The 24,097-nt window shown below is 30.9% G+C and overlaps 1 protein-coding gene across 1 annotated transcript in view; it reads left to right on the top strand.

The window, feature by feature from the left end:
* Positions 1–16,626, top strand: part of LOC143227929 (hemicentin-1-like) — a 246,350-nt gene extending 229,724 nt beyond the window's left edge. The window contains 9 exon segments of the mRNA XM_076459284.1: positions 5,126–5,245; positions 8,300–8,419; positions 8,598–8,729; positions 8,895–9,023; positions 9,277–9,399; positions 10,563–10,715; positions 11,242–11,361; positions 11,470–11,596; positions 16,010–16,626. Of these exon segments, the coding sequence (XP_076315399.1) occupies positions 5,126–5,245; positions 8,300–8,419; positions 8,598–8,729; positions 8,895–9,023; positions 9,277–9,399; positions 10,563–10,715; positions 11,242–11,361; positions 11,470–11,596; positions 16,010–16,388 (1,403 nt within the window). The 3' untranslated portion in view covers positions 16,389–16,626.
* The last annotated feature ends 7,471 nt before the right edge of the window (positions 16,627–24,097 follow it).

Here is a 24,097-nt window from a genome sequence, read left to right as displayed (position 1 = left end):
ATACATATAACATATTGATAAGAATGAAATAATGGCCTGGGTGTGTATATTTATACATATAACACATTGATAAGAATGTAATAATGACCTGGATGTGTATATTTATACATATAACATATTGATAAGAATGTAATAATGACCTGGGTGTATATATTTATACATATAACATATTGATAAGTGTAATAATGACCTGGGTGTATATATTTATACATATAACATATTGATAAGAGTGTAATAATGACCTGGGTGTATATATTTATACATATAACATATTGATAAGAATGTAATAATGACCTGGATGTGTATATTTATACATATAACATTGATAAGAATGTAATAATGACCTGGATGTGTATATTTGTGCATATAACATATTGATAAGAATGTAATAATGACCTGGGTGTATATATTTATACATATAACATATTGATAAGAGTGTAATAATGACCTGGGTGTATATATTTATACATATAACATATTGATAAGAATGTAATAATGACCTGGATGTGTATATTTATACATATAACATATTGATAAGAATGTAATAATGACCTGGGTGTGTATATTTATACATATAATATATTGATAAGAATGTAATAATGACCTGGGTGTATATATTTGTGCATATAACATATTGATAAGAATGTAATAATGACCTTGGTGTATATATTTGTGCATATAACATATTGATAAGAATGTAATGTAATAATGACCTGGATGTGTATATTTATACATATAACATATTGATAAGAATGTAATAATGGCCTGGGTGTGTATATTTATACATATAACACATTGATAAGAATGTAATAATGACCTGAATGTGTATATTTATACATATAACATATTGATAAGAATGTAATAATGACCTGGGTGTATATATTTATACATATAACATATTGATAAGAGTGTAATAATGACCTGGGTGTATATATTTATACATATAACATATTGATAAGAATGTAATAATGACCTGGATGTGTATATTTATACATATAACATATTGATAAGAATGTAATAATGACCTGGGTGTGTATATTTATACATATAACATATTGATAAGAATGTAATAATAACCTGGGTGTATATATTTATACATATAACATATTGATAAGAATGTAATAATAACCTGGGTGTATATATTTATACATATAACATATTGATAAGAATGTAATAATGGCCTGGGTGTGTATATTTATACATATAACATATTGATAAGAATGTAATAATGACCTGTGTGTATATATTTGTGCATATAACATATTGATAAGAATATAATAATGACCTGGGTGTATATATTTGTGCATATAACATATTGATAAGAATATAATAATGACCTGGGTGTATATATTTGTGCATATAACATATTGATAAGAATGTAATAATGACCTGGGTGTATATATTTGTGCATATAACATATTGATAAGAATGTAATAATGACCTGGATGTATATATTTGTGCATATAACATATTGATAAGAATGTAATAATGACCTGGATGTGTATATTTATACATATAACATATTGATAAGAATGTAATAATGGCCTGGGTGTATATATTTGTGCATATAACATATTGATAAGAATGTAATAATGACCTGGATGTGTATATTTATACATATAACATATTGATAAGAATGTAATAATGACCTAGGTGTGTATATTTATACATATAACATATTGATAAGAATGTAATAATGACCTGGGGGTGTATATTTATACATATAACATATTGATAAGAATGTAATAATGACCTGGATGTGTATATTTATACATATAACATATTGATAAGAATGTAGTAATGGCCTGGGTGTGTATATTTATACATATAACATATTGATAAGAATGTAATAATGACCTAGGTGTGTATATTTATACATATAACATATTGATAAGAATGTAATAATGACCTGGATGTGTATATTTATACATATAACATATTGATAAGAATGTAATAATGACCTGGGTGTGTATATTTATACATATAACATATTGATAAGAATGTAATAATGACCTGGGTGTATATATTTATACATATAACATATTGATAAGAGTGTAATAATGACCTGGGTGTATATATTTATACATATAACATATTGATAAGAATGTAATAATGACCTGGATGTGTATATTTATACATATAACATATTGATAAGAATGTAATAATGACCTGGGTGTGTATATTTATACATATAACATATTGATAAGAATGTAATAATAACCTGGGTGTATATATTTATACATATAACATATTGATAAGAATGTAATAATAACCTGGGTGTATATATTTATACATATAACATATTGATAAGAATGTAATAATGGCCTGGGTGTGTATATTTATACATATAACATATTGATAAGAATGTAATAATGACCTGTGTGTATATATTTGTGCATATAACATATTGATAAGAATATAATAATGACCTGGGTGTATATATTTGTGCATATAACATATTGATAAGAATATAATAATGACCTGGGTGTATATATTTTGTGCATATAACATATTGATAAGAATGTAATAATGACCTGGGTGTATATATTTGTGCATATAACATATTGATAAGAATGTAATAATGACCTGGATGTATATATTTGTGCATATAACATATTGATAAGAATGTAATAATGACCTGGATGTGTATATTTATACATATAACATATTGATAAGAATGTAATAATGGCCTGGGTGTATATATTTGTGCATATAACATATTGATAAGAATGTAATAATGACCTGGATGTGTATATTTATACATATAACATATTGATAAGAATGTAATAATGACCTAGGTGTGTATATTTATACATATAACATATTGATAAGAATGTAATAATGACCTGGGGGTGTATATTTATACATATAACATATTGATAAGAATGTAATAATGACCTGGATGTGTATATTTATACATATAACATATTGATAAGAATGTAATAATGGCCTGGGTGTGTATATTTATACATATAACATATTGATAAGAATGTAATAATGACCTAGGTGTGTATATTTATACATATAACATATTGATAAGAATGTAATAATGACCTGGATGTGTATATTTATACATATAACATATTGATAAGAATGTAATAATGGCCTGGGTGTGTATATTTATACATATAACATATTGATAAGAATGTAATAATGACCTGGATGTGTATATTTATACATATAACATATTGATAAGAATGTAATAATGGCCTGGGTGTGTATAATTATACATATAACATATTGATAAGAATGTAATAATGGCCTGGGTGTGTATATTTATACATATAACATATTGATAAGAATGTAATAATGACCTAGGTGTGTATATTTATACATATAACATATTGATAAGAATGTGATAATGGCCTGGGTGTGTATATTTATACATATAACATATTGATAAGAATGTAATAATGACCTAGGTGTGTATATTTATACATATAACATATTGATAAGAATGTAATAATGACCTGGGTGTATATATTTATACATATAACATATTGATAAGAATGTAATAATGACCTGGATGTGTATATTTATACATATAACATATTGATAAGAATGTAATAATGGCCTGTGTGTATATATTTATACATATAACATATTGATAAGAATGTAATAATGGCCTGGGTGTGTATATTTATACATATAACATATTGATAAGAATGTAATAATGACCTAGGTGTGTATATTTATACATATAACATATTGATAAGAATGTAATAATGACCTGGGTGTATATATTTATACATATAACATATTGATAAGAATGTAATAATGACCTGGATGTGTATATTTATACATATAACATATTGATAAGAATGTAATAATGGCCTGGGTGTGTATATTTATACATATAACATATTGATAAGAATGTAATAATGGCCTGGGTGTGTATATTTATACATATAACATATTGATAAGAATGTAATAATGACCTAGGTGTGTATATTTATACATATAACATATTGATAAGAATGTGATAATGGCCTGGGTGTGTATATTTATACATATAACATATTGATAAGAATGTAATAATGACCTAGGTGTGTATATTTATACATATAACATATTGATAAGAATGTGATAATGGCCTGGGTGTGTATATTTATACATATAACATATTGATAAGAATGTAATAATGACCTAGGTGTGTATATTTATACATATAACATATTGATAAGAATGTAATAATGACCTGGGTGTGTATATTTATACATATAACATATTGATAAGAATGTAATAATGACCTGGGGGTGTGTGTGTGTATATATATATAGCACTCCTATAGTAAAAACATTCATAAAACCTAATAACTTAGACAGTTTATCTTTTATGAGTGGGAAATGGCCATTTTGTATAAATGTATGTTATCAGTTACTAGCGTAAAACCTACACTTTATAAAATTTTCTTGAAATTATTTCAACTTACCTTTTTGGGCTTATAACAGTTAATATTTGGCCTTATTGTGCTTGTTATTTTCGTTAATTATTTTAAAATTGTTTTGTTACTTTTGCATGTAATAAGATACTCACAACGAACATTAATTTTTAATGAAATATCCGAGAGAATCTTAAAAGGAAGAAGTGGTGTTACATGATGGGTGAATAGTTTTACAAAAGGTGTTAATGACACTAACAGCAGATAAAAACTGTATTTCAGATGGTTTGCTCCTCCAATATTAGAAATGTTTATCTGTTTGTGACATCAGACGACATTGTAAGTGTCACGAGCAACTCCTGTTGTCAAAGATGATAAATATCCTTACCTACAGATTCACATACCTATCATGAGATATTGGTATTAGGTCTATTACTTTTATGAAAACTACATTATTTATGGTACCTTTGGGATTTTCGACAACAAGAAAAGCTTATTATAACAATAATAATATTCCAATTGCACTCTATCTTTCATATCCTCTTTACATCTGCTGCAATCTCAATATAATTAATAGTTCCACAGATGTTTATCCATAAAACAAGAGAAGGATTATATTGCAGCATGTGAAAAGAAGTGATACATAAATATTTCACACTTCTAAATGTTATACAAAATAATATATATTTCTCATGCACAGAGATTGTTTTTGATGGATAAGTGGTTTATACCTTGTGTTGCCAGATATCAACGAATGTGAAGAGAACCACCAGCAGTGCGATCAACAGTGTATTAATCTGATTGGCAGTTACAGGTGTGACTGTTCTCGTGGATACCGTCTGGTTGGATCAAGTCGATGTGTTGGTATGTTTAAGTAGTGTGTTCATAGAAAACTGGTGTTACACTTAGTTCATGTTAATAACACACAGAATGAGATTTGGTACATGGTTTACTTGATAGTAAATATAAAAAATGTATGCTCAAGTTGTCAACATATCTACAGAAAACATAAAACTCCAGTGTAGAGCATGATAAACTGATTTTAATGACCTCATTGTATGACCAAACATACCCAGTGACCAGTCATCGGACTACTGCACAGCTAACTATTGTTGTTATTGTATTATCGTATCAACTATCTTGTGTCTTGTTATCACAATAAATCATCTGCAGAGGCTAAACCTTCAAGCATACAGTGAGTAAATATTTGTACAATTACAATACACAAATCACTCTAAAATTGTGTTAATCCAAATTTGTCCTATCTTTACAGCTGTTTGCACCTGTTGTAATGTTAATATAGTCCCATCTCTACAGCTGTTTGCACCTGTTGTAATGTTAATATAGTCCCATCTCTACAGCTGTTTGCACCTGTTGTAATGTTAATACAGTCCCATCTCTATGGCTGCTTGCACCTGTTGTAATGTTAATACAATCCCGTCTCTATGGCTGCTTGTACCTGTCGTAATGTTAATACAGTCCCATCTCTACGGCTGTTTGCACCTGTTGTAATGTTAATACAGTCCCATCTCTATGGCTGTTTGCACCTGTTGTAATGTTAATACAGTCCCATCTCTACAGCTGTTTACATCTGTTGTAATGTTAGTAGTCTTATCTCTATGGCTGTTTGCACCTGTTGTAATGTTAATAGTCTTATCTCTATGGCTGTTTGCACCTGTTGTAATGTTAATAGTCCCATCTCTACGACTGTTTGCACCTGTTGTAATGTTAATACAGTTCCATCTCTACGGCTGTTTGCACCTGTTGTAATGTTAATAGTCTTATCTCTACGACTATCTTTACAGATCTACTGTGACCACAAAATGACGGCCTCTTTACAGATCTACTGTGACCACAAAATGATGGTCTCTTTACAGATCTACTGTGACCACAAAATGATGGTCTCTTTACAGATCTACCGTGACCACAAGATGATGGTCTCTTTACAGATCTACCGTGACCACAAGATGATGGTCTCTTTACAGATCTACTGTGACCACAAAATGATGGTCTCTTTACAGATCTACTGTGACCACAAAATGATGGTCTCTTTACAGATCTACTGTGACCACAAAATGATGGTCTCTTTACAGATCTACTGTGACCACAAAATGATGGTCTCTTTACAGATCTACTGTGACCACAAAATGATGGTCTCTTTACAGATCTACTGTGACCACAAAATGATGGTCTCTTTACAGATCTACTGTGACCACAAAATGATGGTCTCTTTACAGATCTACTGTGACCACAAAATGATGGTCTCTTTACAGATCTACTGTGACCACAAAATGATGGTCTCTTTACAGATCTTCTGGCATACTTAAGATGGCACCTTCCTCATCTTCAGATGTCTCTTAAAAGTCCACTCTCTGTGTTAAAATTAAACATAGTTATTCTATCAAAACTATTTTACCATTAAACTTTTCACTCTGCAGGATGAAGAGAAATATAAATTTTTACCACCCCAGGCTATCTTTAAGGTTCCAAAAGGCTTGACACTTTCTTAAACTTAAATTCCTGCTACAAGATATTTACACTTGTAGTGTTATATAGTCCTATCACTACAGATATTTACACTTGTTGTAGTGTTAACATATTCCTATCACTACAGATATTTACACTTGTTGTAGTGTTATATAGTCCTATCACTACAGATATTTACACTTGTTGTAGTGTTAACATATTCCTATCACTACAGATATTTACACTTGTTGTAGTGTTATATAGTCCTATCACTACAGATATTTACACTTGTTGTAGTGTTAACATATTCCTATCACTACAGATATTTACACTTGTTGTAGTGTTATATAGTCCTATCACTACAGATATTTACACTTGTTGTAGTGTTAACATATTCCTATCACTACAGATATTTACACTTGTTGTAGTGTTAACATATTCCTTAACAGATATTTACTCTTGTTGTAGTGTTAATATAGTCCTATCACTACAGATATTTACAATTGTTTTAGTGTTAATGTAGTCCTATCACGACAGATATTTACTCTTGTTGTGTTGTTAATGTAGTCCTATCACTACAGGTATTTACACTTGTTGTAGTGTTAACATATTCCTATCACTACAGATATTTACAATTGTAGTGTTAATATAGTCCTATCACTACAGATATTTACAATTGTTGTAGTGTTAATATAGTCCTATCACTACAGATATTTACACTTGTTGTAGTGTTAACATATTCCTATCACTACAGATATTTACAATTGTTGTAGTGTTATATAGTCCTATCACTACAGATATTTACACTTGTTGTAGTGTTAACATATTCCTTAACAGATATTTACTCTTGTTGTAGTGTTAATATAGTCCTATCACTACAGATATTTACAATTGTAGTGTTAATATAGTCCTATCACTACAGATATTTACCATTGTTGTAGTGTTAATATAGTCCTATCACTACAGATATTTACAACTGTTGTAGTGTTAATATAGTCCTATCACTACAGATATTTACAACTGTTGTAGTGTTAATATAGTCCTGTCACTACAGATGTTTACAATTGTAGTGTTAATATAGTCCTATCGCTACAGATATTTACAATTGTAGTGTTAATAGTCCTATTGCTACAGATGTTTACAATTGTAGTGTTAATATAGTCCTATCGCTACATATATTTACAATTGTAGTGTTAATATAGTCCTATCACTACAGATATTTACAACTGTTGTAGTGTTAATATAGTCCTATCACTACAGATATTTACAATTGTTGTGGTGTTAATATAGTCCTATCACTATAGATATTTACAATTGTTGTGGTGTTAATATAGTCCTATCACTATAGATATTTACAATTGTTGTGGTGTTAATATAGTCCTATCACTACAGATATTTATACTTACTTGTTGTATTGTTTTTTTCCCATTCGCTGCATATTATTTTTTATAGATATCAACGAATGCCAACAATCAAACCGTCCATGTAGCCATAACTGTATAAATATTCCAGGAAGTTACCTATGTGCATGTCCACAAGGTTTCTTACTTGAAGATACGGGAAAATGTCAAGGTTGGTTGTCTGAGTTTCCAACATGTGATTCATACATTTTGTTGTTGCTACAAGATTAGGAAGGATTTGTTACGTTGTTCTCTCTCGTTATTATTTTAAGACCTTAATTAACATGTTAACGTGATATACGACTGATTCCATGTCTAGAGTGTCTTTATTATTAATTCACTACTTGCAGACATTGATGAATGTGTCAGCCAGACATACAACTGCCTCCCTGACCAGGAATGCAAGAACACAATTGGAAGTTACAAATGTATCACTCTGTGCCCACGAGGATTTGTGAAAAGTCATAATGGTACCTGTGTTGGTAAGTTGACTTCACATTGTAAAAATATTTTATGACAAACAGAATTTAAACTGGTCAGTGAAATTCGTTAAGATATTAGTATATGATAATAAAACATTTCAAGCCTAGTTTGTTATATTTTCTGAGAATTTCTTCCTTATTACGTGTTTCTGTTCTGGTATTCAGATAGTGATGAGTGTAGGACTGGAAGCAACCAGTGTCATTATAGTCAAGTCTGTACGAACACGTACGGCAGCTACAGGTGTTCCTGCCCTCGAGGATACTATTCTACAGGCACAGGCCAGCCTTGTCAAGGTATACTTCTTGTCTTACTAAGTAAATTACATTAACAGACAAAATTAACAGTGTAGTGTATTAGCTTTTTCTATCCATATTGTGTTATCAGTAATGTATTCAGCATGTAAAATCACACAACATATAGGTTTAATATTTTGGTATCAATTTGTGTGTTATAAGTTTTATTTCAGTTTTCAACATATTAAACTGTGTTGTGATATATTTTGTACTTACTATTAATATTTATTTATTCTGTTTTCCTACGGGCCAGATATAAACGAGTGTTTCCAGAGTCCAAGCCCCTGCAGCTATCAGTGTCGGAACCTGAAAGGGGATTATGAGTGTATATGTGCTCCAGGACAGAAACTGTTGTCGGACAGAAAGTCATGTGCTGGTTAGATGTTGTATTTCATAAGTTGTTTGGAGAAGAAACTATATCCAAATTTCAGGATTTTTTAATTCAATATTTTAAAACAATAACCATATCTCATCATAAACTTCCACCATACATGTTAACAAATAAACCAACATTTCAAAATGATTAGTGTTTCTGTAATGGAGGCTGTGTCATTACAAAAAAAAACAACAGATGTTGGACTGGCATATCTGATCTGATAATGGTTTCAGATCAGAACATCAGACAGGTTGTAGGCTAGACTAATGCATCAGAATTGATACAATTGATACTGATAGTTCAAGTAGTTTGTTTCTAATTTTTTGTTGAATTACAAAATGAAATAAAAACTACATAAAAAGTAAAAATGTATTAAGCATTGCATGACAACCTTTCAGACAAGACCAGTTTGAGTTATTCAGTATATCAATTACTTGGTTTTGTAATTGTTCAGTAAACTTCCAGATAATCAACACTTTAAACTTTTACATATACTTGGAATTTGTGTATCTTAATACTCATGTTTTATGACATCTGCTGTCTTCATTTGTGGTATGACCAGTTCTTAATACTTATGTTTTATTACATCTGTTGTCTTCATTTGTGGTATGACCAGTTCTTAATACTCATGTTTTATGACATCTGCTGTCTTCATTTTTGGTATAACCATTCTTAATACTTATGTTTTATGACATCTGTTGTCTTCATTTTTGGTTTGACCACTTCTTAATACTCATGTTTTATGACATCTGCTGTCTTCATTTTTGGTATAACCATTTTTAATACTTATGTTTTATGACATCTGTTTTCTTCATTTTTGGTTTGACCAGTTCTTAATACTCATGTTTTATGACATCTGCTGTCTTCATTTTTGGTTTGACCAGTTCTTAATACTCATGTTTTATGACATCTGCTGTCTTCATTTTTGGTTTGACCAGTTCTTAATACTCATGTTTTATGACATCTGCTGTCTTCATTTTTGGTATAACCATTCTTAATACTTATGTTTTATGACATCTGCTGTCTTCATTTTTGGTTTGACCAGTTCTTAATACTCATGTTTTATGACATCTGCTGTCTTCATTTTTGGTATAACCATTGTTAATACTAATGTTTTATGACATCCGATATACATAACAATCACTGTTCTTGCTTCGTTCCAGGTCTACAGTATTTGGAACGAAACAGACAGGATGATGTTTCCCCATTGCAAAGGTCAAGGTTCAGACAACGAAATAGAGACCCCGCACTAAGCAATTTCCAACAGGACTATAGTTGCCCTGGAGGATTTGTGTGGGTGAATGGACGATGTAAAGGTAGCCCCATCCTTCTGTGATTTTATGCTAATAAAACTGTTCTGGTGAAGTTAGATACCCTTGGATATCAATACAGTTACTTTCAAATCATTTAGTGAACAGGAACATGTCTTACATAAGCATTGTTTCAGACAGTGACATTCATTCACTGGCCAGAAGTAGTGGTGTCAGTTTTATCACTTCATTTAACCAGCACATGACTTTTATTTTCTATTTAAATCTTTTAGTACATAATGTCAAAGATTTTGTGCTAATAAAACTGTTCTGATGAAGTTAGATATCCTTGGAAACAGTACAATTACTTTCAAGTGATTTAGTGAACAGGAACATGTCTTACATAAGCATTGTCTCAGAGAGTGATATTCATTCACTGGCCAGATGTTCTGGTGTCAGTTTTATCACTTCATTTAACCATCAAATATTGTTTTAATCACTTGATAATCTATATATACATAATGCCAACTATGCTAACAGATGAGAATTTTAACCTAATTGGTTTCAATGTGGTTTCTTCTTCTTGTTCCAGACTATGATGAGTGTACAAAAGAAGGACAGTGCCAGCATCAGTGTGAGAACACTGTTGGTAGCTACCGCTGTTCCTGTCCAGAGGGTTACAGAGTAGCTGACAATGGGCAGACTTGCCAAGGTGAGTACTTTACAGTTCTGCTTTACACATTTGATGTATAGTCATTCTGACAAGTGCCATAAACAGAGATGTAGTCCAGATATGAAGTAATGTTTGTGTCTCCCACAGATATCAATGAATGTGCTGAACATAACATTGATTGTGGACCTGACATGATGTGTTTTAACACCAGGGGAAAATTTGAGTGTGTAGAGACACCTTGTCCTCCAAATTATGACCGAGATCCTACAACAGGGTAAATGTTTTATTCTTCTGTTGGTAACACATTGTTTTTTAAGGATCTGTATGTGTGTTATTAGACACACAGAGAGCACATTTTTACTTAATATGTGATTCTTTATTTCATCGTATACAATATGAGATATGTACTGACAAAGATCAATCTACCACCTTTCATCAACAATGACGTCTTTTATTCAGTACCAGAACTCATCAGTTGAAAGAATATTTGTCCTTAAATGTTGTAGTTTAAACAGTGAAAGACAGTGAAACACCAAATCATTTACACTGAACATTTTAACAGTTTAAACAGTGAAGCACCAAAATATTTATACTGAACATTTTAACAGATTAAACAGTGAAGCACCAAAACATTTACACTGAACATTTTAACAGATTAAACAGTGAAGCACCAAAACATTTACACTGAACATTTTAACAGATTAAACAGTGAAGCACCAAAACATTTATACTGAACATTTTAACAGATTAAACAGTGAAGCACCAAAACATTTATACTGAACATTTTAACAGATTAAACAGTGAAGCACCAAAACATTTACACTGAACATTTTAACAGATTAAACAGTGAAAGACAGTGAAGCACCAAAACATTTATACTGAACATTTTAACAGATTAAACAGTGAAGCACCAAAACATTTACACTGAACATTTTAACAGATTAAACAGTGAAAGACAGTGAAGCACCAAAACATTTATACTGAACATTTTAACAGATTAAACAGTGAAGCACCAAAACATTTACACTGAACATTTTAACAGATTAAACAGTGAAGCACCAAAACATTTATACTGAACATTTTAACAGATTAAACAGTGAAGCACCAAAACATTTACACTGAACATTTTAACAGTTTAAACAGCGAAGCACCAAAACAATTACACTGAACATTTTAACAGCAAAGCACCAAAACATTTATACTGAACATTTTAACAGTTTAAACAGTGAAGCACCAAAACAATTACACTGAACATTTTAACAGTTTAAACAGCAAAGCACCAAAACATTTACACTGAACATTTTAACAGTTTAAAGAGCGAAGCACCAAAACAATTACACTGAACATTTTAACAGTTTAAACAGCAAAGCACCAAAACATTTATACTGAACAGTTTAACAGTTTAAACAGAGAAACATCAAAACATTTATACTGAACATTTTAACAGTTTAAACAGTGAAGCACCAAAACATTTACACTGAACATTTTAACAGCAAAGCACCAAAACATTTATACTGAACATTTTAACAGTTTAAACAGTGAAGCACCAAAACATTTATACTGAACAGTTTAAACAGCGAAGCACCAAAACATTTATACTGAACATTTTAACAGATTAAACAGTGAAGCACCAAAACATTTACACTGAACATTTTAACAGATTAAACAGTGAAAGACAGTGAAGCACCAAAACATTTATACTGAACATTTTAACAGATTAAACAGTGAAGCACCAAAACATTTACACTGAACATTTTAACAGATTAAACAGTGAAGCACCAAAACATTTATACTGAACATTTTAACAGATTAAACAGTGAAGCACCAAAACATTTATACTGAACATTTTAACAGATTAAACAGTGAAGCACCAAAACATTTACACTGAACATTTTAACAGATTAAACAGTGAAAGACAGTGAAGCACCAAAACATTTATACTGAACATTTTAACAGATTAAACAGTGAAGCACCAAAACATTTACACTGAACATTTTAACAGATTAAACAGTGAAGCACCAAAACATTTATACTGAACATTTTAACAGATTAAACAGCGAAGCACCAAAACAATTACACTGAACATTTTAACAGCAAAGCACCAAAACATTTATACTGAACATTTTAACAGTTTAAACAGTGAAGCACCAAAACATTTACACTGAACATTTTAACAGTTTAAACAGCGAAGCACCAAAACAATTACACTGAACATTTTAACAGTTTAAACAGCAAAGCACCAAAACATTTACACTGAACATTTTAACAGTTTAAACAGCGAAGCACCAAAACAATTACACTGAACATTTTAACAGTTTAAACAGCAAAGCACCAAAACATTTACACTGAACATTTTAACAGTTTAAAGAGCGAAGCACCAAAACAATTACACTGAACATTTTAACAGTTTAAACAGCAAAGCACCAAAACATTTATACTGAACATTTTAACAGTTTAAACAGAGAAACATCAAAACATTTATACTGAACATTTTAACAGTTTAAACAGTGAAGCACCAAAACATTTACACTGAACATTTTAACAGCAAAGCACCAAAACATTTATACTGAACATTTTAACAGTTTAAACAGCGAAGCACCAAAACATTTATACTGAACATTTTAACAGATTAAACAGCAAAGCACCAAAACATTTACACTGAACATTTTAACAGTTTAAACAGCAAAGCACCAAAACATTTATACTGAACATTTTAACAGTTTAAACAGAGAAACATCAAAACATTTATACTGAACATTTTAACAGTTTAAACAGTGAAGCACCAAAACATTTACACTGAACATTTTAACAGCAAAGCACCAAAACATTTATACTGAACATTTTAACAGTTTAAACAGTGAAGCACCAAAACATTTATACTGAACAGTTTAAACAGCGAAGCACCAAAACATTTATACTGAACATTTTAACAGATTAAACAGCAAAGCACCAAAACTTTTATTCTGAACATTTTAACAGTTTAAACAGTGAAGCACCAAAACATTTATACTGAACATTTTAACAGTTTAAACAGCAAAGCACCAAGACATTTATACTGAACATTTTAACAGTGAAACATCAAAACATTTACACTGAACATTTTAACAGATTAAACAGCAAAGCACCAAAACATTTACACTGAACATTTTAAGTTTAAACAGCAAAGCACCAAAACATTTATACTGAACATTTTAACAGATTAAACAGTGAAGCACCAAAACATTTATACTGAACATTTTAACAGATTAAACAGTGAAGCACCAAAACTTTTACACTGAACATTTTAACAGTTTAAACAGTGAAGCACCAAAACTTTTACACTGAACATTTTAACAGTTTAAACAGTGAAGCACCAAAACATTTACACTGAATATTTTAACAGTTTAAAGAGCGAAGCACCAAAACAATTACACTGAACATTTTAACAGTTTAAACAGCAAAGCACCAAAACATTTATACTGAACATTTTATCAGTTTAAACAGAGAAACATCAAAACATTTATACTGAACATTTTAACAGTTTAAACAGTGAAGCACTAAAACATTTACACTAAACATTTTAACAGTTTAAACACTGAAACATCAAAACATTTACACTGAACATTTTAACAGCAAAGCACCAAAACATTTATACTGAACATTTTAACAGTTTAAACAGTGAAGCACCAAAACATTGATACTGAACATTTTAACAGATTAAACAGTGAAGCACCAAACATTTATACTGAACAGTTTAAACAGCGAAGCACCAAAACATTTATACTGAACATTTTAACAGATTAAACAGCAAAGCACCAAAACATTTACACTGAACATTTTAAGTTTAAACAGCAAAGCACCAAAACATTGATACTGAACATTTTAACAGATTAAACAGTGAAGCACCAAACATTTATACTGAACAGTTTAAACAGCAAAGCACCAAAACATTTATACTGAACATTTTAACAGATTAAACAGCAAAGCACCAAAACATTTACACTGAACATTTTAAGTTTAAACAGCAAAGCACCAAAACATTTATACTGAACATTTTAACAGTTTAAACAGTGAAACACCAAAACAATTACACTGAACATTTTAACAGCAAAGCACCAAAACATTTACACTGAACATTTTAACAGCAAAGCACCAAAACTTTTATTCTGAACATTTTAACAGTTTAAACAGTGAAGCACCAAAACATTTATACTGAATATTCTAATAGTTTAAACAGTGAAGCACCAAAACATTTACACTGAACATTTTAACAGTTTAAACAGCAAAGCACCAAAACATTTACACTGAACATTTTAACAGCACATTCTCATAATTTTTAGATTTACCTTCCATTATATGATTTCTCACAAGTTCTTTAATTTTTACAAATGTTATGTGTTAGTATCTGATGCATCAACAGCTGTCAATGTTTAAATCATAACTCATAAAACTCTGTTTGTATAATATGCAACTCGCACCAACCTCTATCACAGAGTTTACATGAAACATCTTCCTCTATGATATGGTTGATATACAATACCAACCTCTGTAAATCAGTGAATGATATATTTTTATTTACAGATTGTAGAAGTATAGTGTTTACACAATGTACATATTTTTACATATTTATTGAAGTGTTATGCTTATGCACTGTAAAATAGTGTTTTTACAGTTTACTCAATGTATCTGAGATACTGTTTTGTTACAGTTTCTGTCGACTGGAATGTGAGAAAGCGAACATCGCTTGTCCACCCAACTCCAAGTACGCTGAAGTTTTAGCTTTCAAAATGGTGGCACTACCTAGTGGTATTCAAGCTTATCAGGACCTAGTTCGGCTTTCAGCACATGACCATAGCGGAGTCCATCTACCAAATACCATTTTTACAATCATTGAAAATGAAACTGGTATTCCGTTCCGTATTCGCCTGGAAGACGGTAGAGGTGTCCTGTACACACTTCAAGACTTGGACTCAAGCAAAGAATATCGTATAAAGGTTAATGCTGTATCTATTGACAACGAACAGCAAACCGTGCAATATTCTACCAAGTTTCTGATATATATCTCAGTTTCTGAATTTCCATATTGATTATACATAAATATAAAATTTCTTTATATTTTTTAATCTGATACTACCTAAAATCTAGAATGTCTGTTGGTTTTATGTACAGAAAACATTATTAGAATTTGATCAGTCCAGTACATAATACATTATTATAGAGAGAATCATTTATCTGTAATATTTATCACAAGACAATTCTGTAATTTCATGTGAGTTGTGTGGCTCTTCCATTAACTAATAAAGCAGTTCATGGTTCATGTGTTCAGTAGTAGTACAGTGAAATTTTGTCACAGCCATGTATATCAGTAAAGCAGTTCATGGTTCATGTGTTCAGTTGTAGTACAGTGAAACTTTGTCACAACCATGTATATTAGTTAACTAATAAAACAGTTCATGGTTCATGTGTTCAGTAGTAGTACAGTGAAATTTTGTCACAGCCATGTATATCAGTTAAGTTGACTAATAAAGCAGTTCATGGTTCATGTGTTCAGTTGTAGTACAGTGAAACTTTGTCACAGCCATGTATTTCAGTTAAGTTAACTAATAAGCAGTTCATGGTTCATGTTTTCAGTAGTCGTACAGTGAAACTTTGTCACAGCCATGTATATTAGTTAACTATAATAAAGCAGTTCATGGTTCATGTGTTCAGTCGAAGTACAGTGAAACTTTGTCACAGCCATGTATATTAGTTAACTAATAAAACAGTTCATGGTTCATGTGTTCATTAGTAGTACAGTGAAACTTTGTCACAGCCATGTATATTAGTTAATTAATAAAGCAGTTCATGGTTCATGTGTTCAGTCGAAGTACAGTGAAACTTTGTCACAGCCATGTATATTAGTTAACTAATAAAACAGTTCATGGTTCATGTGTTCAGTTGTAGTACAGTGAAACTTTGTCACAGCCATGTATATTAGTTAATTAATAAAGCAGTTCATGGTTCATGTGTTCAGTCGAAGTACAGTGAAACTTTGTCACAGCCATGTATATTAGTTAACTAATAAAACAGTTCATGGTTCATGTGTTCAGTTGTAGTACAGTGAAACTTTTTAAACCACAAAATGTGTAGTAACATACCAGTTAATACGTTTTTATAAACACTGCAGGATTTCACTATACCCACCAGCTAGTACCCCTTGCTACCTACAAGCTACCCCTTATAACCCCATTCAATAAGAAAAGGCTTACTAAACTTGATGTTTGTAAAATTAAAAAGGTGGGGGTAGAAACCCCCATAAGAGAAACTAGATTTCCATCATAACTATACACCTTCTGACAGCTTCATAAACATAAGTAATATTGGTAAATCCATAACCTACGAGTGTCAAGTTCCGAGTTCCATCACAGTGTGTGCCTTTTTAGCTGTGAGTGTAATATAATTGTGAGTCCCACTGTTTTTTGGTAAAGGAGTAGCCCAACAGTTGGAGTCAGTAGTAGTGACTAGCCACCTTCCCATTCGTCTGTTAGCGCAGGTAGTCTCGCAGTAGCTTTTAGCAGTATTACAAAAACAGTGAACAATGTAATAAACAACCAGTAAAAAAAATGAATGGCTAATAAAATTTAACTGTTTAACAACTATTCAAAACGTATTTACTAGATGCAGTTTTAGTAAATGAAGTGAAGGAACATTTCCCACCTCATGATTGATACTGAAATTGTCTTTTGGTTTACGAGAGGGAGGTTACTGTTGGTAGGGGGAAGCACCGTCTGCACTGACTGTAAGGTTTCTTGATTCAATTATACCGAATTATAGAAACAAACAAAAGGCAAATAAACCATCTTAGGAACAGTTACGCCAAGAAACCTTACACTACGAAAAAAATATACATATATTGTCCTTCAAAACATTTCGCTTCCTTGACACCTGGAATAATAATAAACAAATGTTTATTATTCATTTAAATGTAGAGGTTCAATAAGGAATTGACTCTCCTTGTTGATATTTTTCGAAATCTGTTAGGCCTAACGGTTAACTTTCTCCAACTGTAAACTGAAGGGTTTATAGTCCGACCTTTTTGACATGAAAACTTTTGAGTTCGTATGTGTGTTGTCCCCCGCTAAATTTACTACCCTATTATTATGAATTCGATTCTCCTTGGTGGATACAGCACATAGCTCGCTGTGGCTTTACTATAAGAAAAATACCCATACGTATGTTATAAGAGTGACAGTGAAATCCCTTCTATTGGATTATAATAATCCAAGATTGTATGGTGTTGACTAGTTACATGTATTCTGACAATTTAAAGTTTGGAACGGCTGAACGCAAGTAGATTTGTTCGAAAATTATGAAACAAAAATATTATTTAAATCCAAATATATATGAAATATTGTAATATATGATCATTCCTTTTTATTAGGATTCAAGCAGTTAAATAATTCATGGTCTTCATGTGATTAATTAATTCGTTAAATAATTTATTTATTTGTAGTTTCCTCGCGACTCTTTAAATGGTTGTTTCAATCACCATTTTCACATACGTAATTATTTCTTTGAAAGTCACCTGATTTCATCCAATAATTTATTAATTTGTGACCTGATGTAAATATTTCCTTTATTTGTGTCCACCTTTTCCCACTGAATGAACAAACTAGATTTCGATAAATTCGTGCAAAAAAAAAAAGAACATTTGTGGTCAACGTGAAAATCGTACCAAACCTTTCCAGGTTTGAATAACATTGTTTGTATTTTACGATTAGTTTACACTCACAGGAACACCGACCATTTCAGCTAGAAATAATAGTCTTAGTATACGCACAAACAAATTACAGAAGGTGAAACCTTTCTACAAAAAGAATTTCCTGAAAGTTCTACCCGAGAGAAGTGTTCAGGTTGTATTCTTTTAGCCATACATTAGTCACTGTATCAAAATAACTCAATGTAAGAAGCTCAAAATGTGCTTACATTTTACTGGTATAAACTGAAATGGTTTTATCTCTGAAAACTAGTATCGTTTAATGAAAAAATAATTGTTTTTCTTCTCTAATAATTCCAGTTTATCAGCACAACAATAAAATTACATCAATGAAGATATAATCAAACCTTCACGTACAGTTCTAATTAAAGTTGTTTTCTTGTTGTGAGTAGAGAACTTCTATTTACAATCGTGTTCAGTGATAAAGAAATGTACGCACCTCACTTATTTTTATACATCTGTGAGTCTTGAATACCCAAAGTGTGAAACTGTTTTAGGGACCTTTATTTGTGAGACCATTAATAATTGGTGCAAGTGTTATGGTTACAAACATAGATAGTAACATATGCGTTACATTCATTATAATTGGAAGATTAAACACAGAAATATAGAGGAAGCCACTTTCTCAATTAGTAAGAGCAGAAACAGCATCTTTACATGTACACATATTTCAAGTGTCGGAGCTGTCTTTATTAAGCCATGTACAGCTCTACCCTGACATAAGTGAAGACATCAAGTTTATATTTAGAACTATGGTACTATGTAGTATGGGCCCGGTATGGCCAGGTGGGTTAAGGCGTTCGACTCGTAATCTGAGGGTCGCGTGTTCGAATCCCCGTCGCACCATACATGCTCGCCCTTTCAGCCGTGGGGGCGTTATAAGTCACGGTCAATCCCACTGTTGGTTTGTAAAAGAGTAGCCCAAGAGTTGGCGGTGAGTGGTGATGACTAACTTCCTTCCCTCTAGTCTTACACTACTAAATTAAGGACGGCTAGCGCAGATAGCCGTCGTGTAGCTTTGCGCGAAATTCAAAACAACATACAAACAAACATGTAGTGTGTAAACAATGGAATACAAAAATTAACGAAACCATCAGCAATGTAAAAGGTATCTTGATTACATAGTTAGGGAAATTCGGAAGAGTAAAACTGGAAGAATTTGTTTTAATTTTTCTAAACTTCCTGTAGTTTTAACATCATTGATACATTACAATTTTATCTTCTGATAAGTTTTCTTGTAATTCTCTGACTAATTTAAGAGTTCTTCCCAGAGTGTTCTGTGTAATTCCTAAATAGTAATATTCTATTTGTATTTAACTAGTTCTAAATGTAAAGAGATATAAGGCGTGGCCCAGTGGTTAACCTATTCAGTTGTAGATTTCAGAGTCCGGAGATCGAGACGTGATAACGTTAAACGCCCCAGGTACTTTCTGCGTGGGTTTGTTATAATACAGATGATGCTCTCTTATATTGTTGTTGTTTTGAATTAAGCACAACTTACACAATGGGTTATCTGTGCTCTGCACACCACGGGTATCAAAACCCGGTTTTTAACATACCGCTAAGCCACTGGGGGGCACACTTATGTGGGAAAATCTTATCTAATGGTGAGGTTAGTTTTTAAAATCTCATATTACTAGATCAACACTCGTGTCTTCTGAGGAGAAAATAATTCACACGAAACTGTGCCACCTGGGGAGAAACAAATTAACATTTCTTTATGTTATAATATTTGTACGATTGAAGAGAAGGTTCTTTATTTCTTTGACGAACTTGTTATATTATTTGTCCACTGTTAAGGTAACTCCTCATCTCATACAACACAGACTACAAATATTTTAAGGATAGAATAACCAGCTGAAATTTTTACACACGCGACATGAACTCGTCAAGTGACTGAGACTAAACCAATAGACCTGAAGATATACAACACAAATTAAAGTATAACTGTTTAAGTCTAACAGTGTTTATCATGTTTATCGTGAACATGGATTATATGTAACTACATTTATTAAACATCACTTACCAGTAATGTAACATGAACATGGATTATATGTAACTACATTTATTAAACATCACTTATCAGTAATGTAATGTGAACATGGATTATATGTAACTACATTTATTAAACATCACTTACCAGTAATGTAACGTGAACATGGATTATATGTAACTACATTTATTAAACATCACTTATCAGTAATGTAACGTGAACATGGATTATATGTGAGTACATTCAGTAAACATCACTTACCAGTAATGTAACGTGAACATGGATTATATGTAAGTACATTCAGTAAACATCACTTACCAGTAATGTAACATGAACATGGATTATATGTAACTACATTTATTAAACATCACTTATCAGTAATGTAACGTGAACATGAATTATATGTAACTACATTTATTAAACATCACTTATCAGTAATGTAACGTGAACATGGATTATATGTAACTACATTTATTAAACATCACTTATCAGTAATGTAACGTGAACATGGATTATATGTGAGTACATTCAGTAAACATCACTTACCAGTAATGTAACATGAACATGGATTATATGTAAGTACATTCAGTAAACATCACTTACCAGTAATGTAACGTGAACATGGATTATATGTAACTACATTTATTAAACATCACTTACCAGTAATGTAACGTGAACATGGATTATATGTAACTACATTTATTAAACATCACTTATCAGTAATGTAACGTGAACATGGATTATATGTGAGTACATTCAGTAAACATCACTTACCAGTAATGTAACGTGAACATGGATTATATGTAAGTACATTCAGTAAACATCACTTACCAGTAATGTAACATGAACATGGATTATATGTAACTACATTTATTAAACATCACTTATCAGTAATGTAACGTGAACATGAATTATATGTAACTACATTTATTAAACATCACTTATCAGTAATGTAACGTGAACATGGATTATATGTAACTACATTTATTAAACATCGCTTACCAGTAATGTAACGTGAACATGGATTATATGTAACTACATTTATTAAACATCACTTATCAGTAATGTAACGTGAACATGGATTATATGTGGGTACATTCAGTAAACATCACTTACCAGTAATGTAACGTGAACATGGATTATATGTAACTACATTCAGTAAACATCACTTACCAGTAATGTAACATGAACATGGATTATATGTAACTACATTCAGTAAACATCACTTACCAGTAATGTAACATGAACATGGATTATATGTAAGTACATTCAGTAAACATCACTTACCAGTAATGTAACGTGAACATGGATTATATGTAACTACATTTATTAAACATCACTTACCAGTAATGTAACATTAACATGGATTATATGTAACTACATTTATTAAACATCACTTATCAGTAATGTAACGTGAACATGAATTATATGTAACTACATTTATTAAACATCACTTATCAGTAATGTAACGTGAACATGAATTATATGTAACTACATTTATTAAACATCACTTATCAGTAATGTAACGTGAACATGGATTATATGTGAGTACATTCAATAAACATCACTTACCAGTAATGTAACGTGAACATGGATTATATGTAAGTACATTCAGTAAACATCACTTACCAGTAATGTAACATGAACATGGATTATATGTAACTCCATTTATTAAACATCACTTATCAGTAATGTAACGTGAACAAGAATTATATGTAACTACATTTATTAAACATCACTTATCAGTAATGTAACGTGAACATGGATTATATGTGAGTACATTCAGTAAACATCACTTACCAGTAATGTAACGTGAACATGGATTATATGTGAGTACATTCAATAAACATCACTTACCAGTAATGTAACGTGAACATGGATTATATGTAAGTACATTCAGTAAACATCACTTACCAGTAATGTAACATGAACATGGATTATATGTAACTCCATTTATTAAACATCACTTATCAGTAATGTAACGTGAACAAGAATTATATGTAACTACATTTATTAAACATCACTTATCAGTAATGTAACGTGAACATGGATTATATGTGAGTACATTCAGTAAACATCACTTACCAGTAATGTAACGTGAACATGGATTATATGTAACTACATTTATTAAACATCACTTACCAGTAATGTAACATTAACATGGATTATATGTAACTACATTTATTAAACATCACTTATCAGTAATGTAACGTGAACATGAATTATATGTAACTACATTTATTAAACATCACTTATCAGTAATGTAACGTGAACATGAATTATATGTAACTACATTTATTAAACATCACTTATCAGTAATGTAACGTGAACATGGATTATATGTGAGTACATTCAATAAACATCACTTACCAGTAATGTAACGTGAACATGGATTATATGTAACTACATTCAGTAAACATCACTTACCAGTAATGTAACGTGAACATGGATTATATGTAACTACATTTATTAAACATCACTTATCAGTAATGTAACGTGAACATGAATTATATGTAACTACATTTATTAAACATCACTTACCAGTAATGTAACGTGAACATGGATTATATGTAACTAAATTTATTAAACATCACTTACCAGTAATGTGACGTAAACATGGATTATATGTAAGTACATTCAGTAAACATCACTTACCAGTAATGTAACGTGAACATGGATTATATGTGAGTACATTCAGTAAACATCACTTACCAGTAATGTAACGTGAACATGGATTATATGTAAGTACATTCAGTAAACATCACTTACCAGTAATGTAACGTGAACTTGGATTATATGTAAGTACATTCAGTAAACATCACTTACCAGTAATGTAACATGAACATGGATTATATGTAACTCCATTTATTAAACATCACTTATCAGTAATGTAACGTGAACATGAATTATATGTAACTACATTTATTAAACATCACTTATCAGTAATGTAACGTGAACATGGATTATATGTGAGTACATTCAATAAACATCACTTACCAGTAATGTAACGTGAACATGGATTATATGTAACTACATTCAGTAAACAT

The sequence above is a fragment of the Tachypleus tridentatus genome, chromosome 10 (assembly GCF_004210375.1).
Source record: "Tachypleus tridentatus isolate NWPU-2018 chromosome 10, ASM421037v1, whole genome shotgun sequence".
NCBI classification, from domain to species: domain Eukaryota; kingdom Metazoa; phylum Arthropoda; class Merostomata; order Xiphosura; family Limulidae; genus Tachypleus; species Tachypleus tridentatus.
This window is presented reverse-complemented; position numbering and strand designations above follow the sequence as displayed.